The sequence below is a fragment of the Entamoeba dispar genome, genomic scaffold (assembly GCF_000209125.1).
Source record: "Entamoeba dispar SAW760 scf_1105229458393 genomic scaffold, whole genome shotgun sequence".
NCBI lineage: Eukaryota > Evosea > Mastigamoebida > Endamoebidae > Entamoeba > Entamoeba dispar.
Genome location: NW_001853170.1, coordinates 62,459 through 82,196, shown reverse-complemented (window position 1 = coordinate 82,196; position 19,738 = coordinate 62,459). Strand labels below are relative to the sequence as shown.

At 26.9% G+C, this 19,738-nt stretch overlaps 7 protein-coding genes across 7 annotated transcripts, besides 16 other annotated features; 4 read left to right on the top strand and 3 right to left on the bottom strand.

Annotated features, from left to right (window-relative positions):
* Nucleotides 1–32: part of a sequence feature (AT_rich) that runs on past the window's edge.
* A 50-nt stretch (nt 33–82) lies between these two features.
* Nucleotides 83–1,362, top strand: EDI_238020 (uncharacterized protein; the record flags this gene model as incomplete). The annotated part of the gene is made up of 2 exons (XM_001734551.1): nt 83–951; nt 1,026–1,362. 2 exons carry the CDS (start codon nt 83–85, stop codon nt 1,360–1,362), a joined length of 1,206 nt encoding a protein of 401 aa, XP_001734603.1.
* An 871-nt stretch (nt 1,363–2,233) lies between these two features.
* Nucleotides 2,234–2,270: a sequence feature (AT_rich).
* Nucleotides 2,271–2,553: 283 nt separating this feature from the next.
* Nucleotides 2,554–2,597: a sequence feature (AT_rich).
* A 44-nt stretch (nt 2,598–2,641) lies between these two features.
* Nucleotides 2,642–2,971, top strand: EDI_238010 (vesicle transport V-snare protein vti1b, putative; the record flags this gene model as incomplete). The annotated part of the gene is made up of 1 exon (XM_001734550.1): nt 2,642–2,971. One exon carries the CDS (start codon nt 2,642–2,644, stop codon nt 2,969–2,971), a length of 330 nt encoding a protein of 109 aa, XP_001734602.1.
* A 157-nt stretch (nt 2,972–3,128) lies between these two features.
* Nucleotides 3,129–3,153: a sequence feature (AT_rich).
* A 270-nt stretch (nt 3,154–3,423) lies between these two features.
* Nucleotides 3,424–3,463: a sequence feature (AT_rich).
* Nucleotides 3,464–3,590: 127 nt separating this feature from the next.
* Nucleotides 3,591–3,767: a sequence feature (AT_rich).
* A 336-nt stretch (nt 3,768–4,103) lies between these two features.
* Nucleotides 4,104–4,150: a sequence feature (AT_rich).
* An 835-nt stretch (nt 4,151–4,985) lies between these two features.
* On the top strand, nt 4,986–6,581 carry EDI_238000 (uncharacterized protein; the record flags this gene model as incomplete). The annotated part of the gene is made up of 1 exon (XM_001734549.1): nt 4,986–6,581. The coding sequence occupies one exon, from the start codon at nt 4,986–4,988 to the stop codon at nt 6,579–6,581; it is 1,596 nt and encodes a 531-aa protein (XP_001734601.1).
* Nucleotides 5,642–5,676: a sequence feature (AT_rich).
* Nucleotides 6,574–6,604: a sequence feature (AT_rich).
* A 35-nt stretch (nt 6,605–6,639) lies between these two features.
* Nucleotides 6,640–6,710: a sequence feature (AT_rich).
* Nucleotides 6,711–6,955: 245 nt separating this feature from the next.
* On the bottom strand, nt 6,956–8,617 carry EDI_237990 (fumarate hydratase class I, anaerobic, putative; the record flags this gene model as incomplete). Its single annotated transcript, XM_001734548.1, has 1 exon — nt 6,956–8,617. One exon carries the CDS (start codon nt 8,615–8,617, stop codon nt 6,956–6,958), a length of 1,662 nt encoding a protein of 553 aa, XP_001734600.1.
* A 108-nt stretch (nt 8,618–8,725) lies between these two features.
* Nucleotides 8,726–8,857: a sequence feature (AT_rich).
* Nucleotides 8,858–8,875: 18 nt separating this feature from the next.
* Nucleotides 8,876–13,984, bottom strand: EDI_237980 (clathrin heavy chain, putative; the record flags this gene model as incomplete). Its single annotated transcript, XM_001734547.1, has 1 exon — nt 8,876–13,984. One exon carries the CDS (start codon nt 13,982–13,984, stop codon nt 8,876–8,878), a length of 5,109 nt encoding a protein of 1,702 aa, XP_001734599.1.
* Nucleotides 10,310–10,331: a sequence feature (AT_rich).
* Nucleotides 13,985–14,142: 158 nt separating the features above from the next.
* Nucleotides 14,143–14,206: a sequence feature (AT_rich).
* A 4-nt stretch (nt 14,207–14,210) lies between these two features.
* Nucleotides 14,211–14,376: a microsatellite.
* Nucleotides 14,377–14,452: 76 nt separating this feature from the next.
* Nucleotides 14,453–15,370, bottom strand: EDI_237970 (serine acetyltransferase, putative; the record flags this gene model as incomplete). Its single annotated transcript, XM_001734546.1, has 1 exon — nt 14,453–15,370. One exon carries the CDS (start codon nt 15,368–15,370, stop codon nt 14,453–14,455), a length of 918 nt encoding a protein of 305 aa, XP_001734598.1.
* A 193-nt stretch (nt 15,371–15,563) lies between these two features.
* Nucleotides 15,564–15,622: a sequence feature (AT_rich).
* A 55-nt stretch (nt 15,623–15,677) lies between these two features.
* EDI_237960 (uncharacterized protein) lies at nt 15,678–19,664 on the top strand (the record flags this gene model as incomplete). The annotated part of the gene is made up of 1 exon (XM_001734545.1): nt 15,678–19,664. One exon carries the CDS (start codon nt 15,678–15,680, stop codon nt 19,662–19,664), a length of 3,987 nt encoding a protein of 1,328 aa, XP_001734597.1.
* A 49-nt stretch (nt 19,665–19,713) lies between these two features.
* Nucleotides 19,714–19,736: a sequence feature (AT_rich).
* Nucleotides 19,737–19,738: the final 2 nt, after the last annotated feature.

Below are 19,738 nucleotides of genomic sequence, written 5' to 3'. Positions count from 1 at the left end.
ACAAAAAATTATATTAATTTATGTTATTAAAAGATCTAAAAGTATAATCAGAACTTAGAAAAGGTGAACATCTGATAAATCAATGACTGAACAAACACAACAACCAGTCTTTCAATTACTTGATGATACTACTTTACAACAAGTTGACCCTAAAGTTATTTATCAACAATATGAAATTCTTAGAAGAGAATTTTTGAGTGCTTTAGCATTTGTTGAACCAACATTTGATCTCAGTTCTGCACTTGCTGGTGAGTTACAAAGAACAATTAATGAAAATAGGATGTATCGAGAACAATATCTTAGTAGAAGTGCAGAATATCAAATTTATCAACAACAAGCATTAAAACAATCACAATCAATCAGAAAAATGGAAAAAGAATTTGATAAAAAGAAAACAGATACTATTGAAGAACAAAAAAATCTTCAAACCCAATTAGAACGACTTATTGGAGAATCTATAGTTAATAGAGATAATGTAAAGAAAACATATATTTCATTAGAAGATGAATTTGATAATTTATTAAGAGAAAGTCTTAGTGAAACTGTTGAAGCTATTAATAATTGTCAACATGAAGTAGATGTACTAAAAAGTCAAAAGAAACAAATAGAATCTGAAGAACATGTTGAAGGAAATATTGAAGAAATTCAAAGTTTACTTGAAAGTAGTAAAACTAAGTTAAGTAATGATCTTGAAGAGAAAAATAAAACTCTTAATGCATTGGATACTAAGATTATTGAAATCGAAAATAGTAAAAAAGAAAATACTGAACTTGTTAAAGATAAACAAATATTTATTGATAAACTTATTCATGATACATCAGAAATGGATAAAACATTAGAAGAATTACGTAAACAAGTAGCAGCTAAAAGAGCTGAAGAAGATAATAAGAAAGAAGAAATTATTGTTAAATCTCTTCCTCAACCAAATCATGTTGCTAATCTTGAAGAGAAGTTTGTTTTTATTACTCTCTTTCTAATTCTCTATTGTCATAAAAAAAAAACTTATAAAATACTTATCATTTTAGACTAATTATCGATTGGTTTAGTAGATTTGGAATTGAAGTTGGTGATTTTAAAACTTCATTTAATGATGGTCTTCTTATTTGTCAAGTTATTGACAAAATTAAACCCGGAGTTATTAATTGGTCAATGTATGCTCGCCCAAAGAATGGAAGAACTTTAAATATTTTCCAAAGAAGAACTAACTGTACTGTATTAGTTGAAACTGTACAAACACTTGGATTAACTAATACCGGTATTGGATCTCAAGACATTACTGACGGTAATGTAAAAATGTTGATGGGATTCTTTAGAGCTTTAATGGTTTGGGAGACTTCATTAAAGAAATCTTTATTAGCATGAAAAAGGATATAGACATCATTTTGTTTCAATAACGTTTAGTGGTTTTGAATTTTGTTTTAAATTAACTTAGTAAATAACATGATATTTTTCATTGAACTTTTTGTTATACTATAAAAACTTTTTTGAGTTTAGTCTTAATGTTTTATTGAATCAAATTAAAGTTTTGTTTAATTAAGTTTTTATAGAAATATTCAACTTACTTAAGAATCTCTTGTAGTCTTGAGGTAAAAAGTATTTACCAATTTACTGTGAACACAAAGGTTATTTCTTATAATACCATTTATCGGGCAGTGATGAATTTTGTGTTGTCCATACAGTAAAAGTCTTTCTTTTTATAACAATACAACAAAAGTAAATTTATATGACTGACAAATAACCAAATTTTTTAAGATGTTTTACAAGAGTAATTAGTATAAACATTTTGATTTATAAAAGGAAAATAAAATTTGTCATCTAATGAAACAATACTTAAGAAGAATCTTTGTAAGAACTATTTTCATCTAATATAAAGTTGTTAATACTTTCTATGAGCTTTTAAAAACAGTTTAAATATTAATTATTTCATAGAACACTTTCATAGAATTAAAATAAATTTAGAATAGAATAGCCATCCTAATGACTAATAAATTTCAATTAATGAACTTCTTTTATCATAATACCTCCTTACTAATTATTCTTTATCTTATTTTCATAAGAATTTAATACTTTTTTTAAAGGTATTTATTAATATGTTAATTTCTTCAAAAAAGAATTAACTGATTAGATGTTTTATTTAATTTTATAAACATTAAACAGATTACGTATAAAAAAAGGAATAATTTTTGTACAAATTGTAGTCCTCTTTTTGAAATACCTAATAACTCAGGTATTGAATTAATATTAATAATTTCAATTTCAATAAAATATAAGACTATCATAGAGTTTAATCTTTCATTCTTTGAGAAAATATCACCTACTTAAACTTCTAGTATTATTCTTTTAAATCAGTTGAAAAGTTTTATAATTACCTTTTAGATGTAGTGTCTTAATCAATAAATATCGTTTTTAATTAAACATAAATCTTATTATCTATTTTTCTGTTAAAACTCAATACACAAATGACTGAATAGCAAAATAGTTCAGAATTAAATTATGAAAATATTTGGGATATTTTTTGAAGAAAGAATGAAAAAAGAAGTAGAATAAAAAACCATTAATTTAAATTTGTTTTTTATAACATTTTTATTAAATAAAAAGTTTAAGAAAAAGAACTTAAAATAAAGAAGTCAAATAAAACGAAATGAATCATCAAGATAGAATGTTAAATGCTACCCAAAAATTAGACGAAGCAACTTATGACATTGAAATGTCTAATGCTATCGTTGAAGACACTATTTCAACACAAATGGATTCTATTCAAGAATTACGAAGACAAAGAGAGGTATTAGAAAAAGATAAAGATGCACTAGACAAAGTAAATAACGATTTAGATACTTCTGATAAAACACTGAAAGGAATGTTAAGAAGAGCAATTTGTAACAAAGTCTTTTTAATCATCCTTGCCATTGTTTTCCTCATTATCATTGGTGTTGTCATTTACTTAGGATTTTTTGTTTTTAAAAAACATTAATTTAAGTGTGTGTTTCTTTCTTTTATTCTTGGTTTATTTCTTTTTTGTCTTGTTTTAATGGTATGTAGTAGGTGGTTACTCTCCAGTGAAAGTAAACTAATGTTAAATACTACTGAAGACAGAATAGTTTTATTTTACAATTTGTACCAAATGGTACATAATAAATATTTATTATTAAATTTGAGCTCTTATTTGAATTGTTTTATTGTGATTTTTAGTTGATTAAAAAAGACAATGCGTTATGCTTTTTTACCGAATACATTAACATTATATCATTTACTTAACAATTCTTCTTTAAAACATGCTTTTCTCATATCAAATAATATAAAATAAAGGTATAACCACTTTTAAATAATACTCAAAACATAATAAATTCATGGCAATCCATTAAAATTCAATAACCCCTTATTTTAGATACACCGTGATATGAAGATGTAATCTCAAATGAAAAGTAAATATTATTATAAAATAAATATTAATTATTCATATTTACAAGAGAATTATACAACATTAAAAAGTTATTATTTGATTGTTTTCAAAGTATTTATCATCTGTTATAAGGTTCATTTGAATCACCTTCAAATTAAAATAATATTTTCTTATCTTAGTAAGAATTGAGTATAATAAATATTAGTTGTATTTTTATATATAATACTTATATCAGTTTAGTATAAAATAATTATTTTATTAATTAGTTTTAGACTTATTTCTACATTCTTATTATTTTTATTCAATTTATATTTGTTTATTTATTTTATGAACATATTTTAAATCATTGTATCATTTTTTTAAATTACAGCGTCATTAACAATATCATTTCCTAATGACCTATCTTATAACAATTTTACTTTCTTTCATAAAACTATAGTTATATTCACTTTATGAATATTTTTTCCATTTAATACGTTTTTATCAATAACTTATTCTTATATCATTTCTAAGTTTCTATTTAAATAAACACCATTTAATCAAGTTATTTTTCATAATTATGTCTTTATCTACAAGAAATAATTCGTTTATTTGACAAAATTATTCAATATAAATCAATATAAAACAAACAACAATGATAAAAAAAAGTTTAATTCAAAAATAATTTAACGTCTAAGATATTATTAACATTAAAATATGAAGCATTAATACAATAAATATATATTACATGTAATAAATTATATAAAATAACAAACAAAACAAGACTTTTAATTTCAAATACAATTCAACTAGAAATAATAAAATGAATGAGGGAAAATTATCTAAAAAAACTATAACCAAAATTAATTATAAAGAATATTTACAAAATGATTTAATCAAGATAACAAATTACATATCCTCTATTAAAATAATTCTTCTATAAAACTGTCATTACTTTATATAACTTTATTATTTAATAATTCGTAAGTATTAATGTTTATTGTAGAAAAGTACTTGATAAATTTGTTATTAAAGATACAACAAAAACGATAATAATTATCATTTAGTTGTTGAGTGTTATTAACTTGCATCAAGTTTTTATACATTTTAGATTTATTGGACTATATTTTAAAAAAGAAACATGATAACCAAATGCACTTATTACTTATGAATTACAATAAAAATAGAAAATAATTTTTGAAGAATGATTATTTTTATTAAATCAATGAGAACAAAAATTTTAAAAGTACTTAGATTTATAAGGAATAAAGTAATTTTAAATTGCTATAACAACTCTACTGCTTGGTTATACTGTCTACTATACCTTATCATCTCTTTTTATTAATATAAATTGGCACTATCTTCTTTTCTTGACATACACCACATTAATGTCACACCAAACACAAATAATTAAATTCGAGTAATTCTTTTTCTGTTCTTTATGGAGTTAGTTAATAGTTTAAAATAACTGACAACAACCTATAGTTAAAGAATAAAATATCTTTTTGATGGAAGATTATAATAAGGGTTTAAAAATTTTTCTAAAAAAATGAGAAAAAGTCGAAAAACTCATTAAAAAAAACTGTGAAAATAAGTATTTATTTTGATGCTTCACATATTTGAAGCTCTATGCCAAGGAATCAAAGACTATTTTACCAATTTCTTTCCAAAAGGGGTTCCTAAAAAGAAGTTATTTCCATTACTGTTGATGTTGTTAATTGAAGGGATTTCTCAAAACATCATTAACGCATACGTAGGATATCTTATTGTTGATATGGGGACTGTCTCTTCCTTAAATGAAGTAGGGAATTACAGTGGATGGTTAATAAGTTCATTTTCAGTTGCACAATTTACGAGTTCATTTATAATTGGTGCATTCTCAGATAACTTAGGAAGAAGACCAATGTTAATGGTAGGAACTTTTGGTATTGCAATTTCAAATATTCTTTTTGGGTTTTCGTTTAATTACTACTTTGCTGTTGCAATGAGATTTTTAAATGGAATGTTAAACAGCACTGTGGGTATTGTTAAAACTTATATGGGTGAAATAACTGATGATTCAAATAGAGTTCAGACATTTAGTTTTACTGGATTGACATGGTCTGTTGGTTCAGTTATAGGAAGTTTTCTTGGAGGAGTTCTTTATGATCCAGTGAATAAATATCCAACAGTTTTTGGTAAAATAACAATTTTTAAAAGATTTCCTGCATTGTTGCCACAGTTATGTGTTGCTTCATTCGGTTTTATAGCATTAATCCTTGCATATTTTTATTTATTAGAAAATAATGTTATAAAAAGAGAGCAAAAACAAGAATATCAAAATAAATGTTACTCAATCTTTAACTCTCTAAAAAATACATTTAAAAGAATGTTTAAATTCTTTAACAAAAAGAACTTTTGGAGTATTTATTGCTCTATTCTTTATTCAATTCATGGATTTGGAAATACCACATTTATGACAATTTATCCTTTACTAATGATCGCCTCAGTCGGAAGTGGTGGTTTTGGTTTAAAAACAAGTGAAGTTGGTTACTTTGCGGCTGTTGCTAGTCTTGGAAGTTTAACAACTCTTCTTTTCTTCTATAAACCATTAGTACGTCAATTTGGACTTCGTTTAACATATGTTATGACTATTATATGTACATCTATGTTTTATGGTATTTTCCCTTCATTAGAAGGATTTAATGGTTCCTCATTAATAGTCAAATGGGCAGTGTATAGTGCCTTTTCTTTCTGTTGGAACCTTGTAACTCAAAATGGATTTAGTTCAATTTCAACACTTCTTGTCAATGCTGCTGATGTTGAGTATATGGGATCTGCAAATGGAATTGCTCAAACATTTGTTTCAGCAACTCGAGTACTTGGTCCAATCATAATTTCTCCTTTGTTATCTTGGGGATTATCAAATGAGTTTTCTTATCCATTGAACCAGTATCTTCCTTTCTATATTCTTATGATAGTAGGAGTTATCAATTCAATGCTGATGTTATTAACACCTCCATCAATTGACTTTGTAAAGAATCATAACGAAAGTAATAATCAACAAGAAACTACTTACACTGAATTAGATGAAGAAAAATCTGAAAGTGAAAATAGACAATCTCTTGATATTATCACCCCAATAACTCAAATAAATATTATCCATTCTCAAAATGAATCAATAACTCCACAACTTGAACCTCATACTGATACTGTTATTTAATATTTTTTATTTAAACTTTATTTCTCATAAAAGTTCAACAATCCTCAAATAAAACATCTTAAATTTTATTGAATTTACATTTTATTGATATTTGATATAAAATTAATTCATATTAAAAACTATTTAATAGTATATAGTCAAAAATACATAATAATTGAACACCATAAGGTGAAGTTTTACTAATATTTATTACCTTCATTTATTTTATAAAAGAACCTCCAATAGATAACAAATAAAGAAATTAAGAAAAAGAATGAACTTATATTAAATTTTTTCAAACAATAACTTTTAGATAGAAAAAAATGATTTTTTGGAAGATATAAAAAATAAGAAATGAAAGAAATGAATTGAGATTTCAATCATATCAAATTGCATTATTTTGTCTCACAACAACATTTCTTAGAACAAGAGGAACAGAATGGCTTAATTTGTTTAAAGAAGTCATTACCTTTATCATCAACTAAAACAAAAGCCAATAAGTCTTCAACTTTAATTTTCCACACAGCTTCCATTCCAAGATCTTCAAAGGCAATGCACTCAACACTTTTAATATTCTTTTCAGCTAATAAAGCAGCAGCACCTCCAATTGCTCCAAGGTAAAAACCACCATGTTTCTTGCAAGCATTAGTTAACATTTCACTTCTATTACCTTTGGCTATCATTACAAGACTTCCACCATGTGCTTGGAAGTCATCAACATAAGGATCCATACGAGCAGAAGTAGTAGGACCAAATGATCCACTTGGATAACCTTTTGGTTGTTTAGCAGGTCCTGCATAATAGATAGGATGATCTTTAATATATTGTGGGACATCACCTGTTTCTTTTAAAATATCGTTGATTCTAGCATGGGCAATATCTCTTGCAACGATAATAGTACCACTTAATAATACAGGGGATTCTACAGGAAGAACAGTTAGTTGTTTCAATATTTCTGGCATAGGAACATCTAAATTGATTCTTGTAGGTTCTTTAGAAATGTCATGAGTAAGTCCACATAAGTATTGTTCAGGATTGTGTTCTAATTCTTCAACAAAAATTCCATCCTTAGTGATTTTACCTTTAATATTTCTATCTGCACTACAAGATACTCCAATACCAATTGGACATGAAGCACCATGCCTTGGCATTCTAATAACTTTAACATCTAATGCAAAATACTTTCCACCATATTGTGCACCAATACCAGTTTCTTGAGCTTTTTGTAATAAAAGTTTTTCCATATCAAGATCTCTGTAAGCTCTACCACCTTTATTTCCAGTTGTTGGTAATGAATCATAATATCCAGTTGATGCTAATTTAACAGTTTCTAAATTTTTCTCAGCTGAAGTTCCTCCAATAACAACAGCAAGATGATAAGGAGGACAAGCAGCAGTTCCAAGAGTTTTCATTTTAGTGACAATAAAATCAATTAATTTTGATGGTGTTAAAACAGCACGAGTTTCTTGGAATAAATAACTTTTGTTAGCACTTCCTCCACCTTTAACACAAAACAAGAACTTATATTCATTTCCTTTATCTGAATGAATATCAATTTGAGCTGGAAGATTACATTTAGTATTTATTTCTTCATACATTGATAGAGGTGCATTTTGACTATATCTTAAATTATCATTAATATAAGTATCATATACTCCTTTACTGATTGCTTCTTCATCATTACCTTCAACAAGAACATTTTCTCCTTTATGACCATGACAAATTGCAGTTCCAGTATCTTGACATAAAGGTAATATTTGATGAGAAGCAATAATAGCATTTTCAAATAATGCTCTAATGACAGTTTTATCATTTTCTGTTGCTTCAGGATCTTTTAATGCATCAGCCCATTGTTTTAAATGTTTTGGTCTTAAAAAGAAACTGACATCATGAATACATGTATTGGTAAGTAATCTAATAGCCTCTTTATCAACAATTAACATTTCTCTTCCTTCAAATTCTTTAATTCTAATTCCTTCTTTTGAGATACAACGATATTGGGTAGTATCTTCACCTAAAGAAAATAAAGGTGTATATTCAAAAGGTACATTAGTCATGTTTATTTTAATTAATTTTGTATAGTTCCAATACAATAGTTTAAGATAATGATATAGAATCAAATAGAAACAATAGATTATTCATTAATGTTCTGTCTATTCCACTCCTATAATTAAAATAATTGAATTTTATTTGATTTAAAAAAAAAAACAAAGACATTTTTCTTTAAGTAATTTATTTACAAAGTGTTAATATAATTAAAAAAAAATAAAATAAAAAATAAAAATTGTTTTTTAAAAGTGTCAATTTTATTCAATTTAGAAAATGAATTCACCATTTGAAGTTGATGTAGTTCCCATTGGAGTCATTCCTTGCATTGGTTGATTCATCATACCCATTCCACCCATAGCAGTTTGGGGTTGAATAGAAGGAGTCATACCTTGCATTGGTTGATTCATCATACCCATTCCACCCATTGGTTGTTGGATTGGCATCATACCTGGTGCAGCAGGAAGAGCTAACATACCGAATGGAGTATCTTGTTGAGCAAGTTGTGGTTCTTTTTTAGCATTTTGTCTATCTTTTTCAGCTTGTTCAAGTTTTTTAATTCTATCATTAGTATCTTTCATTTTCTTACACATAAATGGCATTGTTTGGTCCATTAATTTATTCTTATATCCAAGTTCAAGTGCTACTTCTGTTGGAACATAATCATAACAAACATTCAAACAATTTCCAAAGGCTTCTTTCTTATCTTGTTCTACAAAGAAATTTAATAAATCAGTAACTTTTTCTTCATCTTTAGATTTTTTAGCAATTTCCATAGCATCATCATCAAATCCTTCTTTCTTACATAATTCAATTGCACTCTTATAATCATCAGAACTACTATAAAGATATGCAGCAATTTTTCTAAATTCAATATCTTCATGAACTTTTAATCTATTAGCTAATCCAATTTTATTGAAGTTTGTATTCTTTTCAATAAGACTCTTTAAGCTCTTAGCATCACCATCATCAATGAAAAGATCAATAAGTGCTTCATTAACTGAATCATTATTTAAGTCAAGACAATAAAGAAGATATTCTCGAATAGTATTAAGATCTTTTTCTTTACGAGCAATAGAAATAACTTGAGTATGATCACATCTATGAGCTACAGCAATTAACATTTCATTAATTTTTTCTGGTTTTTCTGCAAGATAATATGATTCAGCTTTATAAATCATATCAATTCTTGGAACACTAATTAATAATTCTTTCATTAATTGATGATCAAAACAATTATCTGGATATGAAATCATAGTTTCAATAGCTTTAACTTGATCAACTTGAACATAAAGGAATACAAGTTCTTTCCATTGTTGATTCATATTAACTGTTGGAATAACTTTTTGACATTGAATTTTAGTAATATATTGTTTAAGATAATCATATAATTTTTCTTCTTTATATTTAGAATAAAGAATAGCTAATTCAGTAAACATAGAAACATGAACATTTTCAATTTTTAATCCTGCTTCAAGTAATTCAATAACTTGATCATATAATTCATTCTTTTCATAATAATAAACTAATTCAGTAATTTCATCTCCAGCAATTAAAATATTAATTCCTGTTTCTTGTGCTAATGTAAATTCTTTTGCATCAATACATGCAAATGTAACTTCTTTCCATGTTCTAGTACTATTAGCTTTTTTAGCAGCTTCTACAGCTCCAGCATAATCTTTTAATTTAAGTAAACAAGATGCTAATTTAATATAATTATTTAATGATGTATAAAGAATTTTAGCAGCTCCATATAATTCTTCATTATAACATCTTTCTGCAATAGATGTAAGATTTGCACAATTAGCTGTTTTAAGGAAATTTTCTATTTCTTCATTCTTTTTCAATTTAGCATAACAATATAATAATTCTGTTTCAACTATCATATCTTTAGTTTCTTCTTTACACATAAGTAAATAATTAATTAAATCTTCATATGATCCATCTGATTCTGCAATATCAATTACTCTAGATCTTAAACTAATATCTTTAGCTTTCATTAATGAAATAATAGCATCTTTAACTTTCATTTCATTAAGTTGTGCTTCTCCAAGTTTTTTATATAAAATATCTTTTTTAGCTTTATCAGCAAAATCTTTAGCACGAGTAAGATCTTTAATATATTGTAATAATACATCCATAGCTTCTTCTTGTAAATCAAATTTAGTGTAAACTTCATATGCTTCTTCAAATAAATTATCAGCAATACAACTTTCACCAATTTCTTTTGGATCATAATCATTAAGTTTTCTAATATAATCCATAACTCTATTTGGTGCTGCTTTAATACTAGTTTGAATTAATAATTTTTGTAATGTTGGATTAGTACTATATTCTGGATTTTGTGAAACTAATTTATCTAATAAATCAATCAAATCATTTGGAAGATCATTTTGAAGGAATGCTTGAACAGTTTTAAGAATTTGATTTGGATCAATACATTCTGGAAGTGCAGTATGAATAACTTGTTCAACAACACTCTTTCTATGTTCATTTTCTTCTGTTAATACTTTATTCCATAATTCAAGATCTTCTCTTTCAACAAGATATTTTGCTTGATATTTAAATAAATTATGTCTATTAGTTACATCAATTAATTCATCATCTAAATTCTTTCTCTTATAACAAATATATGATAAATATGGATCTCTATCTTCACAATATTTACCTACAATTAATGAATCATAATACATATCATTATTTAAAAATTTCTCTGCATCTTTTCCTTGATCAACATAAACTTTAGCAAGAGCTGTATGAAGAGAAACATCAGGAGATCCTTCAGATAATCTTTGTTCTAACCATGGTAATAATATAATTAATCTATTTCTACTTTCACATGTTTTAATTAATTCATCAGCTGGACAAATACCTCCAACTGCATTAATTAATTGTTGAATATAATCTTCTCCACATCCACAATCTAATAATGCACCAACAACTTTTGGAGTATTCATTGGATTAATTTTTTTAACATATGCTTCAATAAATCTATGATTTCCATTTTGATAAAGATATTGTGTCATTTCTTCAACATATCCATGTTTATCACAAACAATAATAAATGGAATTTGATCTGCAATTCTTGCATTTTTTAAGAATTCTTTAACTTCATTTGGATCATAAACATCATTTTCTTGAACAACACGTGCTAATTCTTGGAATTGTCCAGATCTAGCACATGCTTCAATATATTTAAATACAACCATTTTATCATTAGTAGTATTAACAATTTGAGATAAGAAATAAAATAATCCTTCCCAACAATCAAATTTTTGAAGTAAATCAATCACTTTATCATCTCCAAGTCCAGTATGGAATTCAAGTAATATTTTAATAATAATTTGAAGATTTCCTCTTGGATTTGTTCTTAAAAGATCTTGAAGAACAAGAATTGCTTGTTCTGGTTCTAATTTTCTAAAACTTTCAATAATTAATTCTGGTGGAATAGCAGATGCGTGTGCAAGAACTCTTCTAATATCATCAAATTCTTCAAAAATTTGAAGTGCTCTTTTAAATAATCCAGCTTGTTCACATAATTTACCAATTCTATTATGATCAAAATGTTTTAACATATCATTCTCAAAAATAGTATCAGCAATTTGTGGTGCTCCAATTAAATTCATTTCAAGAATTTTTGTTTGAATATTAGCATATTGTTCATTATCTCCATCAAGAGTATCAAGTATTAATGCAGTAATTTCTTTAAGATATCTATATCTAGCAAAAAGATCTATTATTGAAATCATATCTAATTCATCATATCCTTTTTGTTGAATTAAACTTGTAGTATATGCTTTAGCAGCTTCTCCTGATGCTGGAAGAATTTGTTGAAGAATTTGAAGATAATCTGGTGAAAATCCTGCTCTTTCACAATATGCAACTATTTTATCACTTTGTCCCATTTCTGCTAATGATTGAACTACTTTTCCTGTAGCATGTGCTTTAGAATAAATCATTAATGCAAGTCTTTGATCATATGGTTTAACTAAATCTCCTGCTTTTTCACTACATTCTATTTTATCATTTACAATCCATGCTTCAACTGCTGGAAGTTTATTTTGTGGAATAAGTAATTGAATAAGAGTAAATCCTTCAAGTGCATTAAGTGAACTAGTTTCTAAAATAGTAGCAAAATAAAGGAATAATGGTGGATTTTGTCCTGGTTGTGCTTGCATTTGACTTAATTTATTAATTGTATTTGAATTTCTAATTAATTCACCTGGTGAATTAGCTGCAATAAGAGCTGCTTCTCTAATTTGTCCTGCATTTAAAAGTGCATTAAATCTTTCTACAAAAATATCATCAGCTCCTGGAAGATTACATCTAGCTGCAACTTTACATCCAAGTCCAACATTTTTTAATCCATTACAAATAAATGGAACTAATTTATCTCCTTCAATATAAATATTAGTTACAACTCCTTTTTTTCCTACAACTGTTACTCCATCTGTACTTTGATTATATGCAGTTAAGAAAATAATATCATCAATTACTCTTCCTTGGAAAAATAATGTACCATCTCCTGAATAAAATCCATAAATATATCCCATTCTTGATATTAATAATATTGTTTCATATTTTATTGAAACAACTAATCCTACCATAAAATCTGCTTGTTGTTGTGGTTGAATAGGTATATCAATTACTGTATTTACATTTGGTTTAGATACTTCTCCTTTAATAACTTCAATTAATCCAAGTCTTGGTGTTGGGAATTTTTGTGCAAATGCAAACATAACTGATGCTTGTGATGCTCCATCAAATTTATAATTATAAAAACTAGCTGCATATCCATCTATAATTTGTGATGCATTCTTTTCAATAGAATATAATTGAATTTTTCCAATAATTTCATTATTTTTTTGTAATAATGCAAGAATAGCAACCCATTTTTCTGTTGGATCAATTTTATATCCAATAATTTGTGATGCTGCAAGTTCTGAATGTCTATCAACAATTTTCTTTGGTGCAATATTTGGATTATTTAAATCAAAATGAAATACTGTTGTTGATGTTACAATAGCTAAAATATGTTCATTAGCCCATTTCCAAAATACTAATGGTGTTTGAAGTGTTATATCTGCTACTTTAGATTTAGATTGAACATCAAACATTTGAACTGTAGTTCCTGCAGCAACTGCCATAATTTGTTTTGTTGGATGCATAATAGCAAAATCTGCACCACATGATCTTGAATCTGGACTATTAATTTTATTATTATGGAATATTCTAACTCTTTTCTCTTCTCCTTTTTCTAATACTGTAAAATGTTTATCTCCTTCAATAGAAACACTGGTAAATCCAATACTTTCTGGTTTGACAAATCTGTCTAATCTAACTACTTCTTTTATTTGAATTGGTGGTCTAATAGCCATTCTTTTTCTCTTTCTAATGATTTCTTAGTTCTTCAGGAATTTTCTAGATACCTAGTTTTTTCTAGAATTTCATTTTACTTCTTTTCTTTCCTTTTATTGTGTGAAGAATCATAAAAATCTGTTTCTTCTTCCTCCACTTCATATCTTCTTCTTTTTTCTTTTTTATTTAACTTTTTACTATTAAAATATAATTAATTAAAATAACAATTAAATCTATAAAAACTCCTTTTTTTTTTCTTTATTGAAAATGATTCTCTTTTTATTTTAATTTTGTTATTTCTTAATTAAAAATGTTTTTTTTTAATTAATTTTATCTTTTTATTCTTTTTATTATTTGATATAATTTTTATTTCTTCTTAAATTATTTTCATTTCTCTTTTTTTTCCTTATTTAAACATACTTTTTATTTACTTACTTATTGATTTTGAAAAAAAATATTTAAAATCATAGAGTTGACTTTAATTTAAATTAAATCGATGGTGAATTTGCTGAAGGAGATGATGGAATCATTGCTATAATCTCACAATCACTCTTCACCCCTTTATTTGCACATGGCTTTACAAAATGAGTTGGGTGTTCTGAAATATATACGGTTTGATTACTATCAATATTTCTATCAATCCAACAATTAGCCCCAATACGAACATGACTTCCAACAATAATATTTCCTAATACTTTTGCTCCTGTTCCTATAGTCACATAATCTCCAACTGTTGGATGTCGTTTTGTTCCTCGGTTAATCACTCCACCTTCTTCTTGGAAATGCATTGCTCCTAAAGTAACTGATTGATAAATTCTACACCACTCTCCAAGAATGGCAGTTTCTCCAATTACAACTCCAACTCCATGGTCTATAAAGAAATGTCCTTTGATACTTGCTCCTGGATGAATATCAATTGATGTGTATGAATGAACATTTTCCATCAATTCTCTACAATAATATCTTTCTCCACATTCATATAATATATGAGCTATTCTATAAACAATCACTGCTTGAAATCCAGGATAACATCTTATTATCAATGAAAGACCTGGTGCAGCTGGATCTCCAGCATATGCAGCAATAAGATCTGTTTTTAATATTTTTTTGATTGATGGAAGTTTTTCTAATATTGCCATAATGCATTGGTGTGCAAATAATTCATCATTATAAGCAGCCACTGAATTTTTAATAAGATCAACTAATTTTGTTAATTCACAAGCAAGATGAGATTCTGATATGTTTTGGTGCTTCATAAAGAAATCGGGGAAGAAAATTTTCCTTAATCTCTGTAGTTCAGCAAAGACCTCTTTATGAGGATAGTCTCGTTTACTATGGAAAGCCTCTTCGTCTTGAAGATACATTTCATATAATTTATGTGCAATTGAATAAATGTATGTGTCCATTCCTAATGATTGACTACATAGTTCCTACGCACTTATTTATACTCCAACATCTCCATGCCTTTTCAGAAAAAGTATTCCAAAAGGTCTCTTTGTTTCAAAAGAATCATTAATCGTCCCATTAGAACAATAGGTGAAAGGTCATACCTTCTGATTGGTTAGTCCTGATTTTGTTCCAATGAATTTGTAGAATAACATAATTTTTTCTATTTTAAAAACTTGTTTTTCATAATGATATTTATTATTTTAAAAAAACGAATAAAAAAGAAAAGAAATAAAAGTCAAACTAGGAAATTCAGAGTGATAAACAATGAGTTATTTAATGACTATTTTTGCAAATAAATATATTCATGGTGAAGACGAAAAAAATATCGGTTACAGTATATACAAAAAAAACGTAACTATTGATAAGTTAGCAGAAGACTCAATTTTTCAAGTCGAAAGTAATACTTGCATCGACCAATGCTATGGAAACTTGGACAATACTATAAATTTAGAAGGAGTTCATTTATACCTATCAACAACGCAGGATAAGTTATGTAAAAAATTAGAAACAGATGATATTGAAAATCATGATACATCGTTTATTTATGATCTAGATCCAGAGTCTTCTAGCGGATCACCTGAAGATGAGTTAATTAATTCTATTGTAGGAATTTTAAAAGAAAAAATGTTTGATATAATAGCCAAAGATATTAAAATAGTTATTTCGATATATCCCAGTAATAGCCCTACAGAACAACCATTAAAAGTTATTGTTGAAACAAAGTCTATTCAGTTGTCTCGTGATAATAAAAAGTCTATTCAATCGTGTCCTGAAAAAGAAACTTCTTTCACAATTAAAATGGATGAAATTCGTCTTTCTTTTCAAGAACAGGACAAGCATCCAATTAATGTTTTATTTATTGGGTCTAAAAAGGAAGAGTGTATCTCGTTAAAGGGTATATGTGATTATCTCATCAACTTCATCACAGGAAATAAAAGTAAAGGACCTGTAAGTATTTCTTGTGACGAAGTTTCGGTCTTTATTAGCAAAGAAATGGTTGAGTTTTGTCAGAAGTTCATATATAAAAATCAATACCTTGTGGTCAACCTCCTTACCAGACAACTGGAATCTTTAACACAACCTACAACAGAACTAACAGAAATAGTTGAAACTGTTTCAGACAGTGATGAAAAACCATCTGGTGGATTTTTTTCATCTTTTGGAAGTTTTCTAGCTGGGGCAGTTAATTATGTACTTCCTTCAGTTGATGAACAAAGTGAGTGTGAGAAAAGAACTAAAGAAGAGGTCATGAAGAATAAGAAAAAAAATAACACAGCTGACCAGTCATCCATTGTTGATTTGAAAACACAATCTTCTGTTCCAATTAAGTTCTATATTGGAGAAGTAGAAAATGGGATTTGTGTTGAGATGAATGTTTCATGCTTGTCAACAGCAGATAAACAATATGAAATAAAAACAATAAAAAGTACTATTGGAGGAAAGAATTTTTTGGAGATTGAAAATAAAGATGGAGACATTATGATGACACGAAAACATAACAATGAATTTAACATCGATGCAAAAGGGATGGTCAAATTAACACTTGATACTATGAATATTGAAAAGGTTAAACAACAAATCTTTTCAATAATGGATGAGTTGGGGAAGTTTTTATCTGTATTTATGAGTATTAGCAATAAGATTCCAAAAGATGAACAAGAAAGTGTTGAAGATCAACCAGAGACACCTGACCAGCAACCAATTCATATCTGTATTAGATTGAATCAAATTGAATTGATATGCTGTGATGGAGAGAACAAATTTGAAATGAAAGTTAAAATAACAGAAAATGATGAACAACCATTAATTGAAATCACATCAGCTCAACAAACAAAAATCACAGTTAAAGCGGAGAGATTAGAAATGGAAATAGGAGAAAAGAAAAGTATAATTAAAGACATTGACATTACTATCCAAGAAGGAAAACTAAAAGAAGAAAATATTGGAATAATGCAACCATTATTCATTAAAGGAAATGATTCAATGAAGTTTGGTGATGTCACTCGAGTTGATGAGATTCCAAAAGTAGAAAATGGATTTGTTCAAATAAATCAAGAACAAATGAATGAATTAAAAAAGTTATTTGAAATGAGTGAGAGTTGTATTAATTTCAATGTCCAAAGCATTAGTCTTGATATAGAAACAAAAGAACTTGTTACCCTAACTAAAGTTAAAGATTGTATAACTGGATTTGTAATAGAGTGTTGTCAGAAAATGTCAGGTCATATAAACCAAGAAAGTAGTAATAAAAAAAGTAAAGAAATAAGCATTGTTCAAGAATTAGACATTGTGTATGAAAATGGATGTGATTTTGATAAAATGATCAAAATAATTCAAGAAGGAAAAAAACCAGTGAGAGATACATACATTTATGGTACTATTGATTGTATTCAAATTATACTAAGAAATGATACTGAGTTAATGGAAATGACAATGAAAAGTGTTGAAATGATTAACCCACAAAATATCTTTGGATTGGGACTGGCTCTTACTTATTATCAAGTTGAAGAAATAGAAATTAAGATGAATTACATACAACGAGGGTGGATAGATAAAATTGAAAAACAACAACAAACAACAATAATGAATGGGAGAAATTGTTCTTTTACTTTTATTAATCATGAAACGAAGAATACAGAATTTGAAGAAATTGTTCATTACTTTAAACCAAGAAATATGAACAAGGCATCAATCTACCAATTCTCATTTATCAGAATGACAAGTGGTTATTCATTTGAAGAGTTCTTCAAATTATTTTCATTATTAATGTCAATGACATATTCTTCATCTTCAGAACCACAAAATAGTGATGACAATTCAAAGGACAATACCACAGAAGATTATTCACATTCGTTTTTTACTATTAATAACTCTCGATTATTGGTTGAACAAATTAAAGATGTACCACTTAATAACACTATTCCAATAGCACTCAAAACAACTAATTTATGCGGACATTACATTTCATATCAAAATGAAATGATTGGACAAATTCAAAGTAAGATAGAATTAAATGAAATAGAAATGGGATTAACATGTAATTTTAAATATGGAAAAAGAACAGAGATATATATTCCATCACTTCACATTAATGGAACACTAAAAATACAAGAAGTATCTCCATTGATTAATACAGTTATGATGATTATAACATTTATCAATCCATATCAACAACCAACAGAAATTACTAAGGATAATATACCACAACAAATTAGTAAGACATGGGAAGAATGGTATGAAAAGGAGTTAATTCCTTTAGCTCGAATAGAACGAAAATACGATTATGATAGTATTAATAAAATGGTCAATAAAAAGAAAAAAGGAATTAAACTTGTTGATGAAACATACCTTTTATTAGGAAATGACATCAACTCATCAGATAAAAATACATCACAATATGACACTACTATTATTCGTGACACAAATGAAGTGTCTTTTAAAAAAGAAAATGAATCATTTTTAAACAATTACAGGAATGAACCAATTGAAAATACTCAAGGAAAAGAAGAAACTAATACCAATCAAAAACCATTTAGTATTGAAATAAAATTTATTACTATTCAACTCAAATTAACCATGGAAAAAGAAGATTTTCTCAGTATTGGATTTGAAATGATGAAAATGAATGTTGTGATGGATGATAATGGTGCAACAGATGTATATTGCAATTTATCTAAAATTCTTATTCATTCAAATAAAGAAAAAGAACCTATTTTTGAATTAGATACCAAAAAATCTACACTTCAAATTGCCTTTAAAACTATTGTTCCGAAAAGATTGGATGGAGCTAAAGATGAGATGGGATGTTCAATTGGTCTTTATAATAATGGATGTAAATTAAATATTCGGTTAAGTCTCAAAGTGCTCAAACAACTTTATTCAATGGTTAAGTCATGTTCAACTGAAAACACTCCTCCTCCAAAATTTGTTCAAGAAATTACACCACCTCCTATGCTCATCAATTTGAGCTTCCTTGAAATCCAACCAATTATAGGTGATTTTAAAATAGAAGGAAGAATTGACTTATTAAAAAATACTTTCTCTGTGCCTTCAACCCTTTTAAAGATAGAAAATGTTTGTGGAGATATTAGCTCATTATTAAATGGTATTTCAATGAGTATTGAAGATAAGGCGATGAAAGAACTTTATCCATTGTTTTTGTGGATTTTGTCTGGATTGTTCCCACAAATCACAAATGTTTCTAGTGTGAAGTCATTTATTTCATCACTTCTAAAGTCATTTTCTAAATAACGTTTTTGATTAATTAAAAGTGTGTTTTTCTTTTTTAATAGCATTAAACAAATAATAAAAAAATTATTATTTCT